Raw genomic sequence first — 17,607 nt, forward strand, 5'->3', positions numbered from 1 at the left:
TCCTGTCACTGGACTGGATGATATCATTTATTTTCCTTTTCATGCATGGAAACAGTGTGACTTTTAAAAGGAAGGTTTGTGAATAGGAAATGAATTACTGCTGTACCATGTGTGAAATAAAATAGCTGTTGCGATATTGTAACATGGAATAGGAGGGGCTTGTCAAGCCCACAGCCAGTCTGATTGGATGAGAAAGCTACCTAGTCAAAACTTAGGGCTTAAAAATGCCAAAGCTTAGTGACCCAAAAGCTCTTTGACTTAGGTCAGAAGTATTTTTGTGGAAACTGATAACATATGTTTAAGACTGTGCAAGATTTGCAGTATATTTAAACATTTGTTGCTTTGAAAGGAGTTCTTTTACTCCCTTTTTGCTTCTTAAACAGCATCTTGAAACGTTTTGTAATAATATTAATATTATATTGAGTATGTCCTTACAGAATACTTCAATCAAAGTGACACACTTTATTATAGGTGGATTTGACACAGTTAAAAGGCCTGTTGCTGTTGGTGTGGTTATGCTTATAACCTATCTACTTGCTGTTATTGCCAATGTGCTAAATATTGTCTTCATTATTTTTGACAAGAGATTGCATAAACCAATGTATCTTCTTATTTGCAACCTTGCTGTTGTTGACTTACTGTATACCTCCAGTACTTGTCCAACAATGATTGGGGTTCTACTTGCTGGAGTTAATACCATATCTTATGTGGACTGTTTCATTCAAATGTGTATTTTCAACTGGGTGGAAGTGATGGCGTTTTTTGCTTTAGCATTTATGGCATTTGATAGATTAATTGCTATAATTTATCCTTTTCAGTACCACAGTTATATGACAAATACACGTACTCTTGTTGTTACATACATCCTGTGGGTCGTGTCTTTGGGTGTTAGTGCTGTTATGCCGGTAACTGCAGCTACACTTCCTTACTGTACCTCAAGGATGAAGTACACTTTCTGTGACTATCCTGCTGTAATGCGAACCACATGTGTTGATCCTAATTTCTATTTCAATATTGTCTCAGTCATGCTGTTTTTTATATTATTTTTCACTTTTTCTTTCATTTGCCTTTCCTATGTTGTGATTGCATTTTTTATGAAATTTTCATCAAATAGAGATAAGACGAAAATGGCAAGCACCTGCGTGAGTCACCTGATTGTAGTAACATGTTATTACTCTCCTTTATTTGTTCTCATTGTCTTCACCAGAGTGGGTGTGGTATTAACGCTTGAGGAACGTCAGGGTTTATTGATTGGGAACATCCTTGGGCCAGCTGTTGTAAATCCTTTTGTGTACTGTTTCAGGACAAAGGAAATTAAAAATAAGATCTTTAAGATATTCACAAAAAATGGGATCTAGTTGGAGGTTTCTTGTGAATTGTGAGTGTAGTAACAAAATCTGCATAATTGTATACTTTAAATATTGCGCTGAAATGATACAGAAACGTATAGTATGAAATGCATAGTACATTTATCAAAGCAATACCTAACTTTTCTGAGTGAGTCACTCAGTTCTATTAACATGTGATTATATCAATAATTACTTTTCCTTTGATCAGGACTGTTTTTACATGTATGTCTGTGAATGGCTCTGTAGAACATTTTATATGACATGATTTAAATAATCTGTCTCATTATCAAGTAATAAATTAAATTTTACAACAGTTTGAATGCAATTACTATTTTCTCTGTTAGATGTCAGAAAAGAACTAAAATCTGTAATTTCTAACAAAATAGCATTGATGATTGCTGCAGCATAATAGCAACTGTGGTAACATACACACGACATTGTAGAATTAACCCATTTTGCCAGTGAACCCCAGGCATACACTCCATCTCATGAGTCAGAGGTCCCACTAAGACAAATGCACTATTTCGCAACATTCAGCTCTGTCCCCATTAACATTGCTGCAGAAAACTGAAACATGTCTAGGTAGCACTCCAATATCACAAATAATATACACAGCATTTTTTTTTGTCTTTATAATAATCTAAGGCATCAACCACAAACAGAAATTGTGGTGGTCTAATGCAAATAGTAGTCTGCTGTTAATTGCCACTAATTAAAACTCAGCAAAGCTGATTAACTCTGTTAAGTAACTTATTTTATTATACAGATTTTTAACAGTCAGAAGACCTAAAGCAGGTCAGGTTAATCTAATAACATAGCCGTTCTTCCCATTTATTGTTTTTGATCAGAGACTACATAAGACAATATGTCTTTTAATCTGCAAATTTGTGGTTTTTGGTATAATATTTACACTTCTATATTGCCAGTCCCAGAAAATATGGGTTTTGAGTTGGTGGTGTTTATGTGTTTAAAATCACTGATTTTACTTGTTTGCTTTAATCACATTTCTGTCCCAGTTCTGTGGTTGAGGTCCTAGTTCCTAATTTGCTCCTCTCTCTGTTAAACTGCATTTAGGTTCCCTTGCACATTAAATCACAGTAACAGGGTTTTTTTTGGTCTGACAGAGCCTCTGCAGTTTGGTGCACTGTTTATAAACTGAGTCATACATTTATTCCCTTGACTCGTTAGCAAGAAGATTTGTTGGGAAAACCGTTTACTATGCTGTGTGTTTCTGTCTGCTTGCCTGAGTTTATTTTGCACTTTGGAAGTTTGTTACTTTGAGTTCAGAATTAAAGCTGTTTATGAGTTCACCTTTTGCCTCCGAGTCTGCACTTTGGGTCCTCCTTACCACCACTCCTGCCTGCACACAGCCTACACCTAACAACAGTAACAGGGGTTTTTTTGGTCTGACAGAGCCTCTGCAGTTTGGTGCACTGTTTATAAACTGAGTCATACATTTATTCCCCGACATAGCAAGAAGATTTGTTGGGAAAACTGTTCGTTTTGGGAAAACTGTGAAAACTGTTATATTGTCCAGTATACTGTTAGTATACTGGACAATATAATATTTTTGCACTAGGGATGATTGAACTTCTTGGACTTTGATTTTTTGTGATTAATATAGTCTCATGTGAAATGTAGTTTGTTTCTTTGTCAAACATTTACGTTAATATATTTCAACATTTTTGAAAAATAAATTGGCAGTCTGTGTCCAGTTTTGTTTCAGTCTTTTTTGATACCTCATCATCATGATTCCTTTTTTAAAAATGGTACATAATAGAGTAATATTAATGTTATATATTACCAGTGCAATTCATGAGCTTATATGTTACGGTCTGATATGTATATAACTGAGTTATAACTGACTGACTACAGTTATAGTCACTCAGTTATTTTTGTCTTTTTTAAAATCATGGTGTTATTATTCCAAAATAACTAGCTGTTACCTAACAAATCTAATGTTTAATAATGGGTAGTCAGTGAGTAACTCAATACCTTTCTAGAGCTTCAGCACTTAGAAAAAGTATTTGCCCTTCCTGTTTAGTTAGATTTATATTTGTCACACACGTTTCAGATCATAAAAGAAATTTTAATAATAGACAATAGATAACCTGGATAAAAATAAAAGGCACTTTCAAAATTATATTTTTAATTTAAAGATCCATCCATCCATCCATTCATTTTGTTCCACAAGACCCCGAGATACTTAAACTCCTCCACTTGGGGCAGGGACTCATCCCTGACCCGGAGTGGGCACTCCACCCTTTTCCGGCTGAGGACCATGGCCTCAGATTTGGAGGTGCTGATTCTTATTCCCACCGCTTCACACTCGGCTGCAAACTGTTCCAAGGCGAGCTGGAGACCATCACCCGATGAAGCCAACAGAACCACATCATCTGCAAAAAGCAGAGATGAGATCCTGAGACCATCCAAGTGAAAGCCTCCCGCCACTTGGCTATGCCTAGAAATTCTGTCCATAAAAATTATGAACAGAATCGGTGCCAAAGGGCAGCCATGGCGGAGCCCATCACCCACCAGGAACGAGTCCGACTTATTGCCGGCTATGCGGACCAAGCTCTTGCAATGGTCGTATAAGGACTGAATGGCCCGTAGCAATGGGCCAGACACCCCATACTCCCGGAGCACCCCCCACAGGACCCCCGAGGGACACGGTCGAATGCCTTCTCCAAGTCCACAAAACACATGTAGACTGGTTGGGTAAACTCCCATGAGCCCTCAAGTATCCTCGAGAAGATAAAGAGCTGATCCAGTGTTCCCCGACCAGGACGAAAACCGCATGGTTCCTCTTGTATCCGAGGTTCGACTAACGGACGGACTCTCCTCTCCAGCACCCTGGCATAGACTTTCCCAGGGTGGCTGAGGAGTGTGATTTCCCTGTAGTTGGAACACACCCTCCGGTCCCCTTTCTTAAAGATGGGGACCACCACCCCGGTCTGCCAGTCCAGGGGTACTGCCCCTGATCTCCACGTAACATTGTAGAGGTGCGTCAACCAGGACAGCCCTACAACGACCAGAGCCTTCAGGAACTTGGGGCGGACCTCGTCCACCCCAGGGGCTCTGCCACCAAGGAGTTGTTTAACTGCCTCAGTGACCTCGCCCCCAGAGATTGACGGGTCATCCCCTTCGTCCCCAGATCTGCTTCCGCCACGGAAGACGTGCCAGTGGGATTGAGGAGGTCCACTCCACCCGCACTATACACAGTGCAGGTAGAACACCGCTTTCCCCTCCTGAGTCACCTGACGGTTTGCCAGAATCTCTTCGAGGCAGTCCGAAAGTCTTTTTCCATTGCCTCTTCAAACTCCTCCCACACACGAGCTTTTGCTTCAGCCACCGCCCGCGGCGCATTCCGCTTGGCCTGTCGGTACCTACCAGCTGCCTCTGGAGTCCCACAGGCTAACTGAGCCCGGTAGGACTCGTTCTTCAGCTTGGTGGCTCCCCTCACCTCTGGTGTCCACCAATTAGTTCGGGGATTACCACCACGACCAGCACCAACTACCTTGCGGCCGCAGCTCAGTGCAGCGGCTTCAGCAATGGAGGTGCTGAACATGGTCCATTCAGACTCAATGTCCTCAGTCTCCCTCGGAATGCTGTTGAAGCTCTGCTGGAGGTATGAGATGAAGAGCTCGTGGACCTGGGCCTCTGCTAGACGTTCCCAGCACACCGTCACTGTATGTTTGGGCGCCCCAGGTCTGTCCAGTGTCATCCCTCGCCGCCTAATCCAACTCACCACCAGGTAGTGATCAGTTGACAGCTCAGCCCCTCTCTTTACCCGAGTGTCCAAAACATATGGCCTCAGGTCTGGTGATACGATTACAAAATCGATCATCGACCTGTGGCCTAGAGTGTTCTGGTGCCACGTGCACTTATGGACACTCTTATGTTCAAACATGGTGTTCGTTATGGCCAAACTGTGGTTTGCACAGAAGTCCAATAACAAAACACCGCTCGGGTTCAGATCCGGGAGGCCGTTCCTCCCAATCACGCCCTTCCAGGTCTCGCTGTTGTTGCCCCAGGAGGAGCACCCTCCAGTGCCCCACCCAGGGACTCCAAGAAGGCTGGGTACTCTGAACTGTTGCTCGGCGCATAAGCACAGACGACGGTCAGGACCCATTCCCTGACCCGAAGGCAAAGGGAACAAACCCTCTCGTCCACTGGGAGAAACCCCAACATACCAGCAGCAAGCCGAGGGGATACCAAGATACCCACCCCAGCCCGCCGCCTATCACCAGGGCCAACTCCAGACTGAGACAGAGTCCAGCCCTTCTTCAGGAGTCTGGTTCCAGAGCCCAGGCAATGCGTTGAGGTGAGTCCGACTATATCTAGCCAGTACCTCTCAACCTCACGCACTAGCTCAGGCTCCTTCCCCACCAGAGAGGTGACATTCCATGTCCCAATTGCCAGTCTTGGTAGCCGGGGATCGGTCCGCCAGGACCTCCCCTCCTGGAAGTTGCAGTAGTTTTTCTGAAAGATGACTTTTTATCACAGATATGTGTGATTCCTGGGCGCCGCCCGGGTCACATTGCACCCGACCCCTACAGTGCCTCCTGTGGGTGGTGGGCCTGCAGGAAAATCCGCCCATGTCCCTTTTTCAGGCTGTGCCCAGCCGGGCCCCATTGACTAAGGCCCGGCCACGAGACGCTTGCCCTCGGGCACCCTAGCCGGGCCTGGCTCCAGGGCGGGGCCCCCGTAACCCTATCCCGGGCAGGGTGAACTGTTCCCTCGATGGTCTTTTCATAGGGGTCTTCTGAATCGCTCTTTGTCTAGTCCCTCACCCAGGACCAATTTGCCATGGGAGACCCTACCAGGGTGCAAAAGCACCCAGACAACATAGCCCCTGGGATCCCTGGGACACACAAACCCCTCCACCACGATAATTTAGCAATTCGCGGAGGGGTAATTTAAAGATGAAAAAGCAAAAACACTATCTGGCCCTATGTGAAAAAGTAATTGCCTCCTAATACCTATACCTGATAACTAATAACTGGTAGTGGTACCCTTGGCAGCAAGAACTGCAAAAACATATTCGCAATAACTGTCAATGAGTCTTTCACAGTTCAGTGAAGATTTTGGGGTAATTTAAAGATTTGAAAAGCATGCCAAACACTATTTGACTAGACCACTTCACAGCATGATTTATTAATTTTATTTATGACATTTTATTTATGAATTTATATTTTCTGACTTTTTTTAGAGGTGGACTTGAGGAGGGAATCCAGATGACAAGTACTACTAGGGCAGGGGTCGGCAACCCGCGGCTCCGGAGCCGCATGCGGCTCTTTAGTCCTTATACTGCGGCTCCGCGTGGTTTGGGAAAATAAATTAGAAGTATTTAGCTGAAGTGCATTTTATTTGTGTTTAGTTCTTTTTAAAAACTTGTAGTTCTATATTGGAAGATTGTTGTGATTTTGAAATATAAAATAAAATAATATTTTATAATTTTTTTCATCGCTCAAAATAAGCGTTACACTCGGGGAAGCCGGTGTACCCGCCGAAACGCCGTGCATTTATCGAGACTTTCAACCCCAGATAGGCCAATTATGGATCTTCGGATCCACATTATGTCGGCAGTTGTTCTCAACCGTGAACTATGTTAAAAACAAACACCGCTCACGCCTCACAGATGACAGCTTACAGTCCTGCGTAAAGATGAAAGCCCCGATTTGCAGACGCTGTGAGCAGAGGTCTCATTGTAAACATATCACGGCAGACCCGACGATGTTTGCATGAACATGCTTTTCAGCATCTCTATATTGACCACTTTTCACACACGGTTGCTGTACGCATACAGCCGGCTGCAGCTTTTCAGCTCACAGCCCGACAACACAACAGCAGAGAGAGCACAGACTTTAAGGCGGCGAGGCGTGATTGCTGGTGCCGCTCGGGTGCGTCCGACTCCCATTCAGCGGCACTGCAGACCACGCCCCGCCACACACATTAACAAGGTAAAATAGATATTTAGGCAGAATTTTGCAAATATCTAATTTTTTTTTTAGCGGCATAGTGCTTTTTTTTCAATTACTTTTTAAAAGGGTGGCGGCTCACAACAGTTTTTGTTTGCTACATGGATCATTTTAGTTCAGCTGGGTGTCTTTCTTTTTGTTATATTTCTTTAAGAGTTCAAAATGTGTTAATTACATAAATAAAATGTAATTTTCTCTGTAGCACTTCATGGATTTTATAAGTAACGCACCTTAGTTGCTCTGTGGATTCTTTTAAAAAGCAGTGAAAAACTTTTCTGTTCAAACAAGCCTATTGTTGATCTACGTATTTTATATTCTTTACATTATTTACATTTGATCTTTTACATTGTGTATAATGTCTATTGATTGTATTGTTTATTTTAATATTTGTGTACAGCGCTTTGTGACTGCCTGTCTGTGAAAAGCGCTTAATAAATAAACTTTACTTACTTACTTTAGTTGTTCACACAAAGCACAAAGGTAAAAAAAAACAATATATACAGTGTTATCTTCATTTTAGATTTCAAAAAGTATTTGCGGTTCCCAGTGTTTTCTTTTGCGTGGAAACCGGGTCCAAGTGGCTCTTTGGGTGTTAAAGGTTGCAGACCCCTGTACTAGGGGGAAACAGTGAGCAGGAATGCACACACAGAGGGAAAACATGAAAAAGAACAGAAGCAGAATCAGACAATGTATGCATACACGGGATAATAAGGGAAAAGGCAACAGACAGAAACAAGGCTGAAACTAATAACAGACTAAAGAGACAGGGGAAGCAAAATGGAACTCAGCGGACACAGAATGAGAGACTGTCAAAATAAAAGACGAAATGACCAACACTGAGACCAGAAAGAAGACATTCAAGCTTGATACAAAGACAGAAGATAACAAAACACAGAGACAAACCTGAGCAAATTGGGAATACAAAACTGCAACATAACCGTAACACCATAATAAAACCCCATAATGTCAACAATACAGAATACAGAACGATAATACAAAGATAATCAAAAGTTAAAAATAAAACCCTAAACCTCCAAAAATCAAAACACTGAGTTAACAAGGGACCATCCAGGGACCATAACATTTTTTGGAAATATTTTTAGGCTGCTTATGTTTGTATTGCCAGCCTTCCCGATAATTTGCTCTTAATACCTTTTTTCTGTTTTTTAACCACTCATCTCACTCTTTAACCACTCTTCTTTATGCTCCAAAATAATTGAAAGTGCACAGTTATGTATGTTATACTTACATTAATGACACTTCATAACATTAAAATTTATTTTCCTAAAACAACAGCAAATATTTTAATTAAAGTAATAATCAAATTCAAAATTGTTGAAAATGGCAAAAGAGGTTTACAAAGCATTCAAACTCATTTTCCTTATGTTTTTTAAAAGATATTGTATCCTATGATGTGACAGCCAGAGAGTGTTACACCAGAGATGGCTAAAAGAAAGTGATATAGTAGTAGGAAAGTATGCCCTAATAGGGGAAGTAGTCTATATAAAACCTTAGAACTGACAGAATGTGTATTTTCTTTTAATCATGAACATATATCACACTACATGCATTCTCTGCCCAAGAACAACCAGTCTACACCAAATTTCTGATTTATGACAATTACAGAGGATAAATTCAAATGAAAAGGCACTTCTATGGATACAAAAAAAATCCAATAAAATTAATTGTGCTGCACGATCAGCACACAAACGCTGATTTCCAAGCAAACTCACTTCACACTTATCATGAATCAAGAATACCAGGCTGCAGTGCTATAATTAAAATTATTTCATGATTTTCTTGTGTCTGATGAAAACAACCAAATTATGCTGTCACTCTATCCTGTCACTGGACTGGATGACATAATGGTTACATGGAATAGGAGGGGCTTGTCAAGCCCACAGCCAGTCTGATTGGATGAGAGAGCTACCTAGTGAAAACTTACAGCTTAAAAACGCCAAAGCTTAGTGACCCCAAAGCTCTTTGACTTAGGTCAGAAGTATTTTTGTGGAAACTGATAAGAAATGTTTAAGACTGTGCAAGATTTGCAGTATATTTAAACATTTGTTGCTTTGAAAGGAGTTCTTTTACTCCCTTTTTGCGAAACGTTTTGTAATAATATTAATATTATATTGAGTATGTCCTTACAGAATACTTCAATCAAAGTAACACACTTTATTATAGGTGGATTTGACACAGTTAAAAGGCCTGTTGCTGTTGGTGTGGGTATGCTGATAACCTATCTAATTGCTGTTATTGCCAATGTGCTAAATATTGTCTTCATTATTTTTGACAAGAAATTGCATAAACCAATGTATCTTCTGATTTGCAACCTTGCTGTTGTTGACTTACTGTATACCTCCAGTACTTGTCCAACAATGATTGGGGTTCTACTTGCTGGAGTTAATACCATATCTTATGTCAGTGGTTCCCAAACTTTTTTTGCTGGGCCCCCTTGTTTAACAAGAAAATGTTCGCGCTTTTAGTACTTATCGCATTTGCAGCACGCACAATCACATCCTTCAACCACACACACCCATATTTTGCTCCATTGCGGTTTATTTCACACCTCAAACATTTATTAAACAATTAAGCAAATACAAATAATCTGCAATAAATTACAGGTAGTAAGAAAATAAACTACCAACTCTTTTACGCTCCGTCCGCACCTACACGGGTATTTTTGAACGCGCAGCTGTTTCGGCACATGTAAACGGCGTGTCGAATCACCGAGAACGGAGATTTTTAAAACTCCTTTTTTTTTTTGCGTTTACGTGTGGACAAGGAATACAGAGTTTGTCACGCAATGTCAAAGGAATGTGCCTTTTTCACGTCACGCTGTGCGCCACGTTATTGTTTACATGAGATGAATTGCAGAATGGCAGATAGAGACAAAATACTGTTAATCTGACTCTGCAGGTTTTTACATATACAGGCCATTACTGTCCCTGCATTTAGAAAGGCAGAGGCGCCACGGTGTAATTATTTTACATGTAGTTGTTTTTTTCCTGTGTAATAATGTTCAACATTGCTATCAATACATTTCAAAAAAACCCTCTACAAAATGGGTTCAAAAAACATAAACAACTGTGGGATACTGTTTGTCCGTGATTTGAACAGCCCAGCGCTGTCCTCGATGCAGGAAAACTAATTCTGCAGGAGACCTACCTCAGCACTTGTGCAGGTGAAGCCAAAGGAAGATATGCTTCACCATATTTTCTAGTCTTTGGCTTAGAATGAAGTTGGTTTGGAAACATATTCAGCTATGCTTCATCTCCTGCTTTGCGTTTGTGTGGGCGCCCGTGCTAGCAGTGTCAAGCGTTGTTTTGTTTTGTTTTTTTTCCCCTTTCATGCTGCGCCCCCTGCAACTCTGCGCCCCCCTAGGGGCGGGCCCCACACTTTGGGAACCACTGTCTTATGTGGACTGTTTCATTCAGCTGTCTATTTTCAACTGGGCAGGAGTGATGGTGTCGTTTGCTTTAGTACTTATGGCATTTGATAGATTAATTGCTATAATTTATCCTTTTCAGTACCACAGTTATATGACAAATACACGTACTCTGGTTCTTACATACATTCTGTATGTTGCTGCATTTGGTGTTGTTGCTATTATGCCTGCAACTGCAGCTACACTTCCTTACTGTACCTCAAGGATGAAGTACACTTTCTGTGACTATGCTGCTGTAATACGAACCACTTGTGTTGATCCTAATTACTATTTCAATTTAGTCTTAGTCATAACGCTTTTTTTTTATTTTTCACTTTTTCTTTCATTTCCCTTTCCTATGTTGTGATTGCATTTTTAATGAAATTTTCATCAAATAGAGATAAGACGAAAATGGCAAGCACCTGCGTGAGTCACTTGATTGTAGTAACATGTTATTACTCTCCTTTATTTGTTCTCATTGCCTTGACCAGAGTGGGTGTGGTATTAACACTTGAGGAACGTCAGGGTTTATTGATTGGGAACATCCTTGGGCCAGCTGTTGTAAATCCTTTTGTGTACTGTTTCAGGACAAAAGAAATTAAAAATAAGATCTTTAAGATATTCACAAAAAAGGCTGACCTATCTGACTAGATTCTGGTGAATTGTGAGTGTAGTAATAAAAGCTGCATAATTTTATACTCTAAATATTGTTCTGATATGATACAGAAACATATAGTATGAAATGTATAGTACAGTTATCAATGCAATACCTAACTTTGTATCCTGTTTATTGTTGTAAAGCCCAAATAGAGAGCAGAAGAAAATGGCAAGCACTGTGTGAGTCACTCAGTTCTATTAACATGTGATTATATCAATAATTACTTTTCCTTTGATCATGACTGTTTTTACATGTATGTCTGTGAATGGCTCTGTAGAACATTTTATATGATATGATTTAAACAATCTGTCTCATTAACAAGTAATAAATTAAATTTTACAACAGTTTGAATGCAATTACTATTTTCTCTGTTAGATGTCAGAAAAGAACTAAAATCTGTAATTTCTAACAAAATAGCATTGATGATTGCTGCAGCATAATAGCGGTAACATACACATGACATTGTAGAATTAACCCATTTTGCCAGTGAACCCCAGGCATACACTCCATCTCATGAGTCAGAGGTCCCACTAAGACAAATGTACTATTTCACCATGTTCAACCCTGTCCCCATTAACGCTGCTGCAATAAAGCGGAATCTCTAGGTAGCACTCAAATATCACAAATGATATACACAGCAATTTTGTTTTTTTCTGTTTTTTGTCTTTATAGTAATCTAAGGCCTCAACCACAAACAGAAATTGTGGTGGTCTAATGCAAATAGTAGTCTGCTGTTAATTGCCACTAATAAAACTCAGCAAAGTTGATTAACTCTGGTAAAGTAACGTATTTTATTATACAGATTTTTAACAGTCAGAAGACCTAAAGCAGGTCAGGTTAATCTTATAACATAGCCGTTCTTCCCATTTATTGTTTTTGATCAGAGACTACATAAGACAATATGTCTTTTAATCTGCAAGTTCGTGTTTTTTGGTATAATATTTACACTTCTATATTGCCAGTCCAAGAATATATCGGGTTCGAATCACTGATGTATAATCACTATAATCACTGATTATAGTGATTATACACTATAATAACCGTTTGCATTAACAGTTATGTCGTTTGATCACTAAGTTGCTGTAATTTATCCTTCTCAGTGCCAAAATTATTTAATTTCCTTTTTTACTGATCCATGGAATGTACGCTATTCTTACATATATCCTGTCGGTTGTTGGCTTTGTTCCCCTCTTCCTCACTGCACCTCAAGACTGAAGTATATGTTCCATGATACAAACCTCTTGTGTTAATCTCAGTGATGTTAATAAAAATCACTTCTTTTATTGTTCATTCATTGATTTTATTTGTTTGTTTTAATGACATTTCTGTCCCAGACCTAGTTCCTAATTACAGGTTTTTGCTCCTCTCTCTGTTAAACCGCATTCAGGTGCCCTTGCACATTAAATCACAGTGACATCAGTTTATTTCTTGCCTGACAAAGCCTCTGCAGTTTGGTGCACTGTTTATAAACTGAGTCCTACATTTACACAGCAAGAAGATTTGTTAGAAAAACTGTTAGGTTGGGAGTAGAGCTTTAAGTTATGATCGACTCAGTTAAAGTCCTTTTGGTGGAGGAGTAAGGGCAAAGGAGAACGCTAACATATTTTAGTGTGCGTCCAGATTGTCCAGATATTTATGAGTCTTTGTAATGGCCAGTGAGAAGAGATATTTTACTGTTATTTTATCATTACATTAGAATCATATAATAAGCGTTGCATTAAAGCATTTATTGAAGCTATTGACATTACATTAACGTTTGTATTACAGTGATTGTTATAACCTCATGTTAATCTTCTATTTACAGGTGTTGGTATAATCATATAATCTTTCATTACAGGTGTAACCATGATCATCTTTATACATATTGCCGCTTGGTGCTTATTATGGAGTTGTGCTCATGTCAGTAAGGGTTAAAAGCTACAGTCAGCGGGATGTCTGGCTGATCTATTGAGTGAAGTGACGTAGAGCGTAGAAGGCCGAACATGCTTACAAGACGCTTACATCATGTTATTTTATGATCCTTTATTTAGATATATCTTTTGTTAACCTTTAAGTAGTGTGTATTGGCAATAATTACTCATTAGTTCATTTATGTATCATCATTAATTGTTACTTCATTAGAGAATTTCTTTAGGCTGTCGGCCTTATGTTACAACTTGTATTAGAGGTATTGTCATGATTCCATATTAACATTTTCTATTACAGGTGCAGTGATAATCCTTTGGTATACACATGCATTGTATTTTTGTGCTTGCCAATGAGGGGGGCTCGGTCAACCAGTGGAGGGTCGGAAACTTTGTTCGGCGCGAGGACTGAACAATCTATTGTGTTAAGGATCTTGAGCTATAGAAAGAACACACTTACAAAACACAGATATCATGTTATTCATCATTATCCTTTAGTCATTTATATTCTTTTATTAAGCTTTGAGTAGTGGCATTTTATTAGAACATTTATTCAACATATTACATGTATGGTTTCAGTTAGGTTATTGCACACATGCTGAGTTGGCCTCTGTCCTTATAGACAGAGTGAATGCTGAGGTCGAGTCACACACGCACACATACAAGCAGCAGTTAAACTCATGTAGAGGGGAGAGTTCAAACATTTAAATAATAGTTTGCAAGGCCTTGTAGCTGTTTGATTATGCTTGCAGGAGAGACTGTTTGTTCCAGGGATAAGCAGAGTTAGAAGATTACTGGGAAGGATCTGGCCTCGGGAAGAAGAAGATGTTCTTTTAATGTGTTAAAAGTTGTCAACATTGATTGTATTGTACCTACTTTACGCATGAGGGGCGTTCTAATACCCTGATGTTCATAAAACTATTGTTGTGTGGTTTTCGGAGAGAGATCTGGTGCTGTCTGCGTACAGTGTCCCATCTCCCACACGTGTGCATTAAAATCATCGTTTGACTTGACCCGGCCGGACCAGTGTTGTTATTTTGGTTTTCCTCCTGTATCCATCCCCAATATTTTGAACTCGTGACACCAGCACTATTTTGTGCTTCTATTTTTCAGCCATGCAACATTTCTACACTGGACAATACCATAATACCATACTATATACCATAACTACAAGAAATTCAGACCATCAAATACTTATTTAAAAATGTTACAAGTGATATATAGAAAGCTTCTATCCATTATAGCAGGGGTTATAAGAGTACCATGTATGATGCAGAAAAAGTGACAAAGGGCCTCTGCTAAGAGAAGCTCAATCTGCATGCTTACTTTTCTTTAATTTTGTGCTGTCTGCGGGGACTGTTATAAGTTTTTTTACAAGTATGTTTAAGTAAGCCCCATGACAGCTGGGATAGGCTCATAAGTTACCGCGACCCTGGAAAGGATAATTATAATGGATGGATGGATGGATGTTTAAGTACCTTTTCATAAGTTACTTTTTACAATTATCTTGACATTTCTTTCATAAACTTTGAAAGTCGATTGAGGATATGCAGTGCCACAATTTTACAATTCTTTTAAAATTCTTTTAAAATTCTTATCATTTAATATTTTCAAATATCACTTTACAAAACTCTTCAGTTGGGCAACAACTTATCATGGGTGAGTTTGACACAGTCAAAAGGCCAGTGGCAGCTGGTGTATTTGTACTGATAATCTTCATGTTGTTATTGCTTAATTCTGACAAGAGATTACATAAACCAGTGTCTTTTGATTTGCAACCTTGCTATTGTTGGCATAACATATACTTCCTACTGTCCTACTGCTATAAAATCAATGACTACTAATCTATCCTGGGAAGCATGTCAGGACTGTATTCCTGCTCTACTGGCTGTGGTTCCCACTAAGTTCTAAGTGTGTTTATAGACCTGTCTTTCTATGATGAAGTGTTGAACTCTGAAGTGGAAATTTGGTCTAAGGTATGATGAATCAAAATCTAAATTATTTTGGGAAATCATGGAAGATCTGTCCCCCTAACTAATAAAGAGATTCACTATATATCCACAGTTTAACTGCCAGCATCCATGTCAGTAAGGAAATATATATAGTGCACATAAAATTGTTAAACTTGCCCATCTGTGAAAGCATGATTTTCTAAAGAATATACTGTGTACAAGATTTTGACAAACATAGGCTGCAATCCAGATGAATGGCTTTGCCTTTTTCAGCAAAACAACAGAGAAATACGTATTCCTGAAATGCTGAGAGTACTGAAATAAACTGCACTCTGTATTATGATGGATGATAACAGTCCCTCTCCACAGTAGAGGGCTCGGGGTTAAACAGGTATTCTAGCAATCCAAATTGTATAACATACTTGAAGTGGAAAGTAGCATGACAGTGCAAACACTTAAAACTTGTGTCCCTCTGTTGTGAATTTTGACCATTCATTTTAATTTTAATCACTTTGGCTGTGTTGGCATTTCCTCAGGCTCTCTTAAAAATGTATTGCTTTTTACTGTTTTGCATTTGATTCATTTCTTAAATGCTTGTACTTTGGGGTTATTTTATTGCTTTCCATTTGGATTATTGTTCTTCTATTATGAAGGATACCAAAACAATGCATATAACAAAAATATTGGATTGCTGTGTACCTGTTTATATGGACGTCAGACAGTGTAGTGCAATTTGTCTTTTCTCATACAGAGAAAGTTTTATTCTCGTTGGATCTTGTAATGGGCATCAGAGATGAGAACAGTCAGTCCATCATAAAACCTCCAAAGATTAAAAAGTAATATTTGATTCCCTGCATCTAAAGCAGGTTAACCGATGGATTATCAGCACTTTGGTCAAAACATCACCATAAAAGCAGAGGATGGCAAAGAAGGAAGTCAGATGCACCAGAAAAACTGGGCCTTTGTTAAAGCCACTGAACTACACAATGCAGGACTTTCAGAAGCATGCTGAAGAATCTTCATCAAAAACTGCATTCCTGTACAATTTGTGTTCCTTTGAATGCTTATTCGGGCAGATGAATCAAAAAGAAAATAATACTTAATAAACTAACATTAAAATGGTCTCTACATTTTTTCATGGAGGCAAACCGTTCTCTAACTTTTAGAAGTTATCTCAACTCACAGTGCAAAATGCTGAAGAACAAGACACCAAATGTTGAGTCAACAAACCCTTTGAGGTTCATTACTGGAGCTAGGTACTGAGGGTAAATCACTCTAGAGGGCTGAGTATGACACTTGTTTCCTATCAACACTTTGTAAACATAGAAGTCATTAAGCTAATGAGCAAACCTAAGATGAAAACAGTAACAGATTCTAGGCAACCGTAACACAGTAAAAGTTGTGTCTTGTTTTGTAACAAAGTTCAGTTGGACAAGCAATGAGAGATAGTCAACTCCTTATATTTGTATATTATATATTATTATTGTATTGAGTTTGGTTTTAAAACCTGATAATATTAGACCACAATATATTGCAACTTTTATTTCATCTTATTTTGTTTTATTTTATTTATTTTTAACAGGTGTTCCCGGTGCTTCAAAGCATCAGGAGAAAAAGACTTAAAAGTTAAAAGTGTGTTCAACTGTTTTGCTGGAGACCTGTGGAATTCAACTGATTAGAAATAAAATCAGGTGCTAAAAAAGGTTTTAACATTTGTAGCACTTAGATTGATATTGAATAGTTAAATCAGTATCTACAATCGCGCCAAGGTTTCTGACCCTTGAGATACTGTCCAGAGACAGTTGTGATCATTTGTAAAGAATTTCCACACTCACAGCTATAGCTGAGATGATCAGGAGTTGTAACTTACCACAGTTTAACTGCAGAAACTTAAATCAACAGGGGACAGAGAAAAAGTTGATCTAGTGGCAACAAAATACAAGTTAAACAGTAATAATCCTAAAAATTATTACAGGAGGAATTAAATATGTATTGGCGTAAAAGAGGTAAAATTTATATTCCCTCATAAACTGGATGCAAAAAAAGTACAGAATTAGTTGAGAAGCACTGCTATGACTCATAATTATACTTTTATATATATAAAGTTTATATACTTGTTTCTAAAGGTTGAACTTCATGTATTGCAAAGTTTCCCAGTCTACAAAAACCTTCATCTACAAATTGTGGAGCAATTTTAGAACTATGTTCCCAAGCATAAAATTAATTGATGCAAGGCGGAAACATCTTCTTTGGTTAGATGAATTGAAATTTGAAATTCATTTTTGGAAAACATTAATGCTGCATCATCTGGACTACAGAGCAGATGGATGGGGGTG

General features: G+C 39.0%; 2 protein-coding genes across 2 annotated transcripts; both read left to right on the plus strand.

The window, feature by feature from the left end:
- The first annotated feature begins 515 nt into the window (after positions 1 to 515).
- Positions 516 to 1,358, plus strand: LOC116335662 (olfactory receptor 1509-like). The gene is made up of 2 exons (XM_039598033.1): positions 516 to 651; positions 1,210 to 1,358. Exons 1-2 carry the CDS (start codon positions 516 to 518, stop codon positions 1,356 to 1,358), a joined length of 285 nt encoding a protein of 94 aa, XP_039453967.1.
- An 8,110-nt stretch (positions 1,359 to 9,468) lies between these two features.
- On the plus strand, positions 9,469 to 11,408 carry LOC116335663 (olfactory receptor 867-like). Its single transcript, XM_039598034.1, has 3 exons — positions 9,469 to 9,774; positions 10,768 to 10,988; positions 11,156 to 11,408. The coding sequence occupies exons 1-3, from the start codon at positions 9,469 to 9,471 to the stop codon at positions 11,406 to 11,408; spliced, it is 780 nt and encodes a 259-aa protein (XP_039453968.1).
- Positions 11,409 to 17,607: the final 6,199 nt, after the last annotated feature.

This window comes from Oreochromis aureus, linkage group 14 (assembly GCF_013358895.1).
Source record: "Oreochromis aureus strain Israel breed Guangdong linkage group 14, ZZ_aureus, whole genome shotgun sequence".
Taxonomy (NCBI): domain Eukaryota; kingdom Metazoa; phylum Chordata; class Actinopteri; order Cichliformes; family Cichlidae; genus Oreochromis; species Oreochromis aureus.

What these genes read in the sequence shown, in the direction of transcription:
- LOC116335662 (XM_039598033.1), top strand. Translation starts at nt 516, where the DNA reads ATGCTTATAACCTATCTACTTGCTGTTATTGCCAATGTGCTAAATATT. An exon ending in TGACTTACTGTATACCTCCA is followed by an intron (nt 652 to 1,209) that starts GTACTTGTCCAA and finishes TCTTCACCAGAG; the next exon opens with TGGGTGTGGTATTAACGCTT.
- LOC116335663 (XM_039598034.1), top strand. Translation starts at nt 9,469, where the DNA reads ATGTCCTTACAGAATACTTCAATCAAAGTAACACACTTTATTATAGGT. An exon ending in GTGGTTCCCAAACTTTTTTT is followed by an intron (nt 9,775 to 10,767) that starts GCTGGGCCCCCT and finishes TGTTTCATTCAG; the next exon opens with CTGTCTATTTTCAACTGGGC. An exon ending in TACTGTACCTCAAGGATGAA is followed by an intron (nt 10,989 to 11,155) that starts GTACACTTTCTG and finishes TTCATCAAATAG; the next exon opens with AGATAAGACGAAAATGGCAA.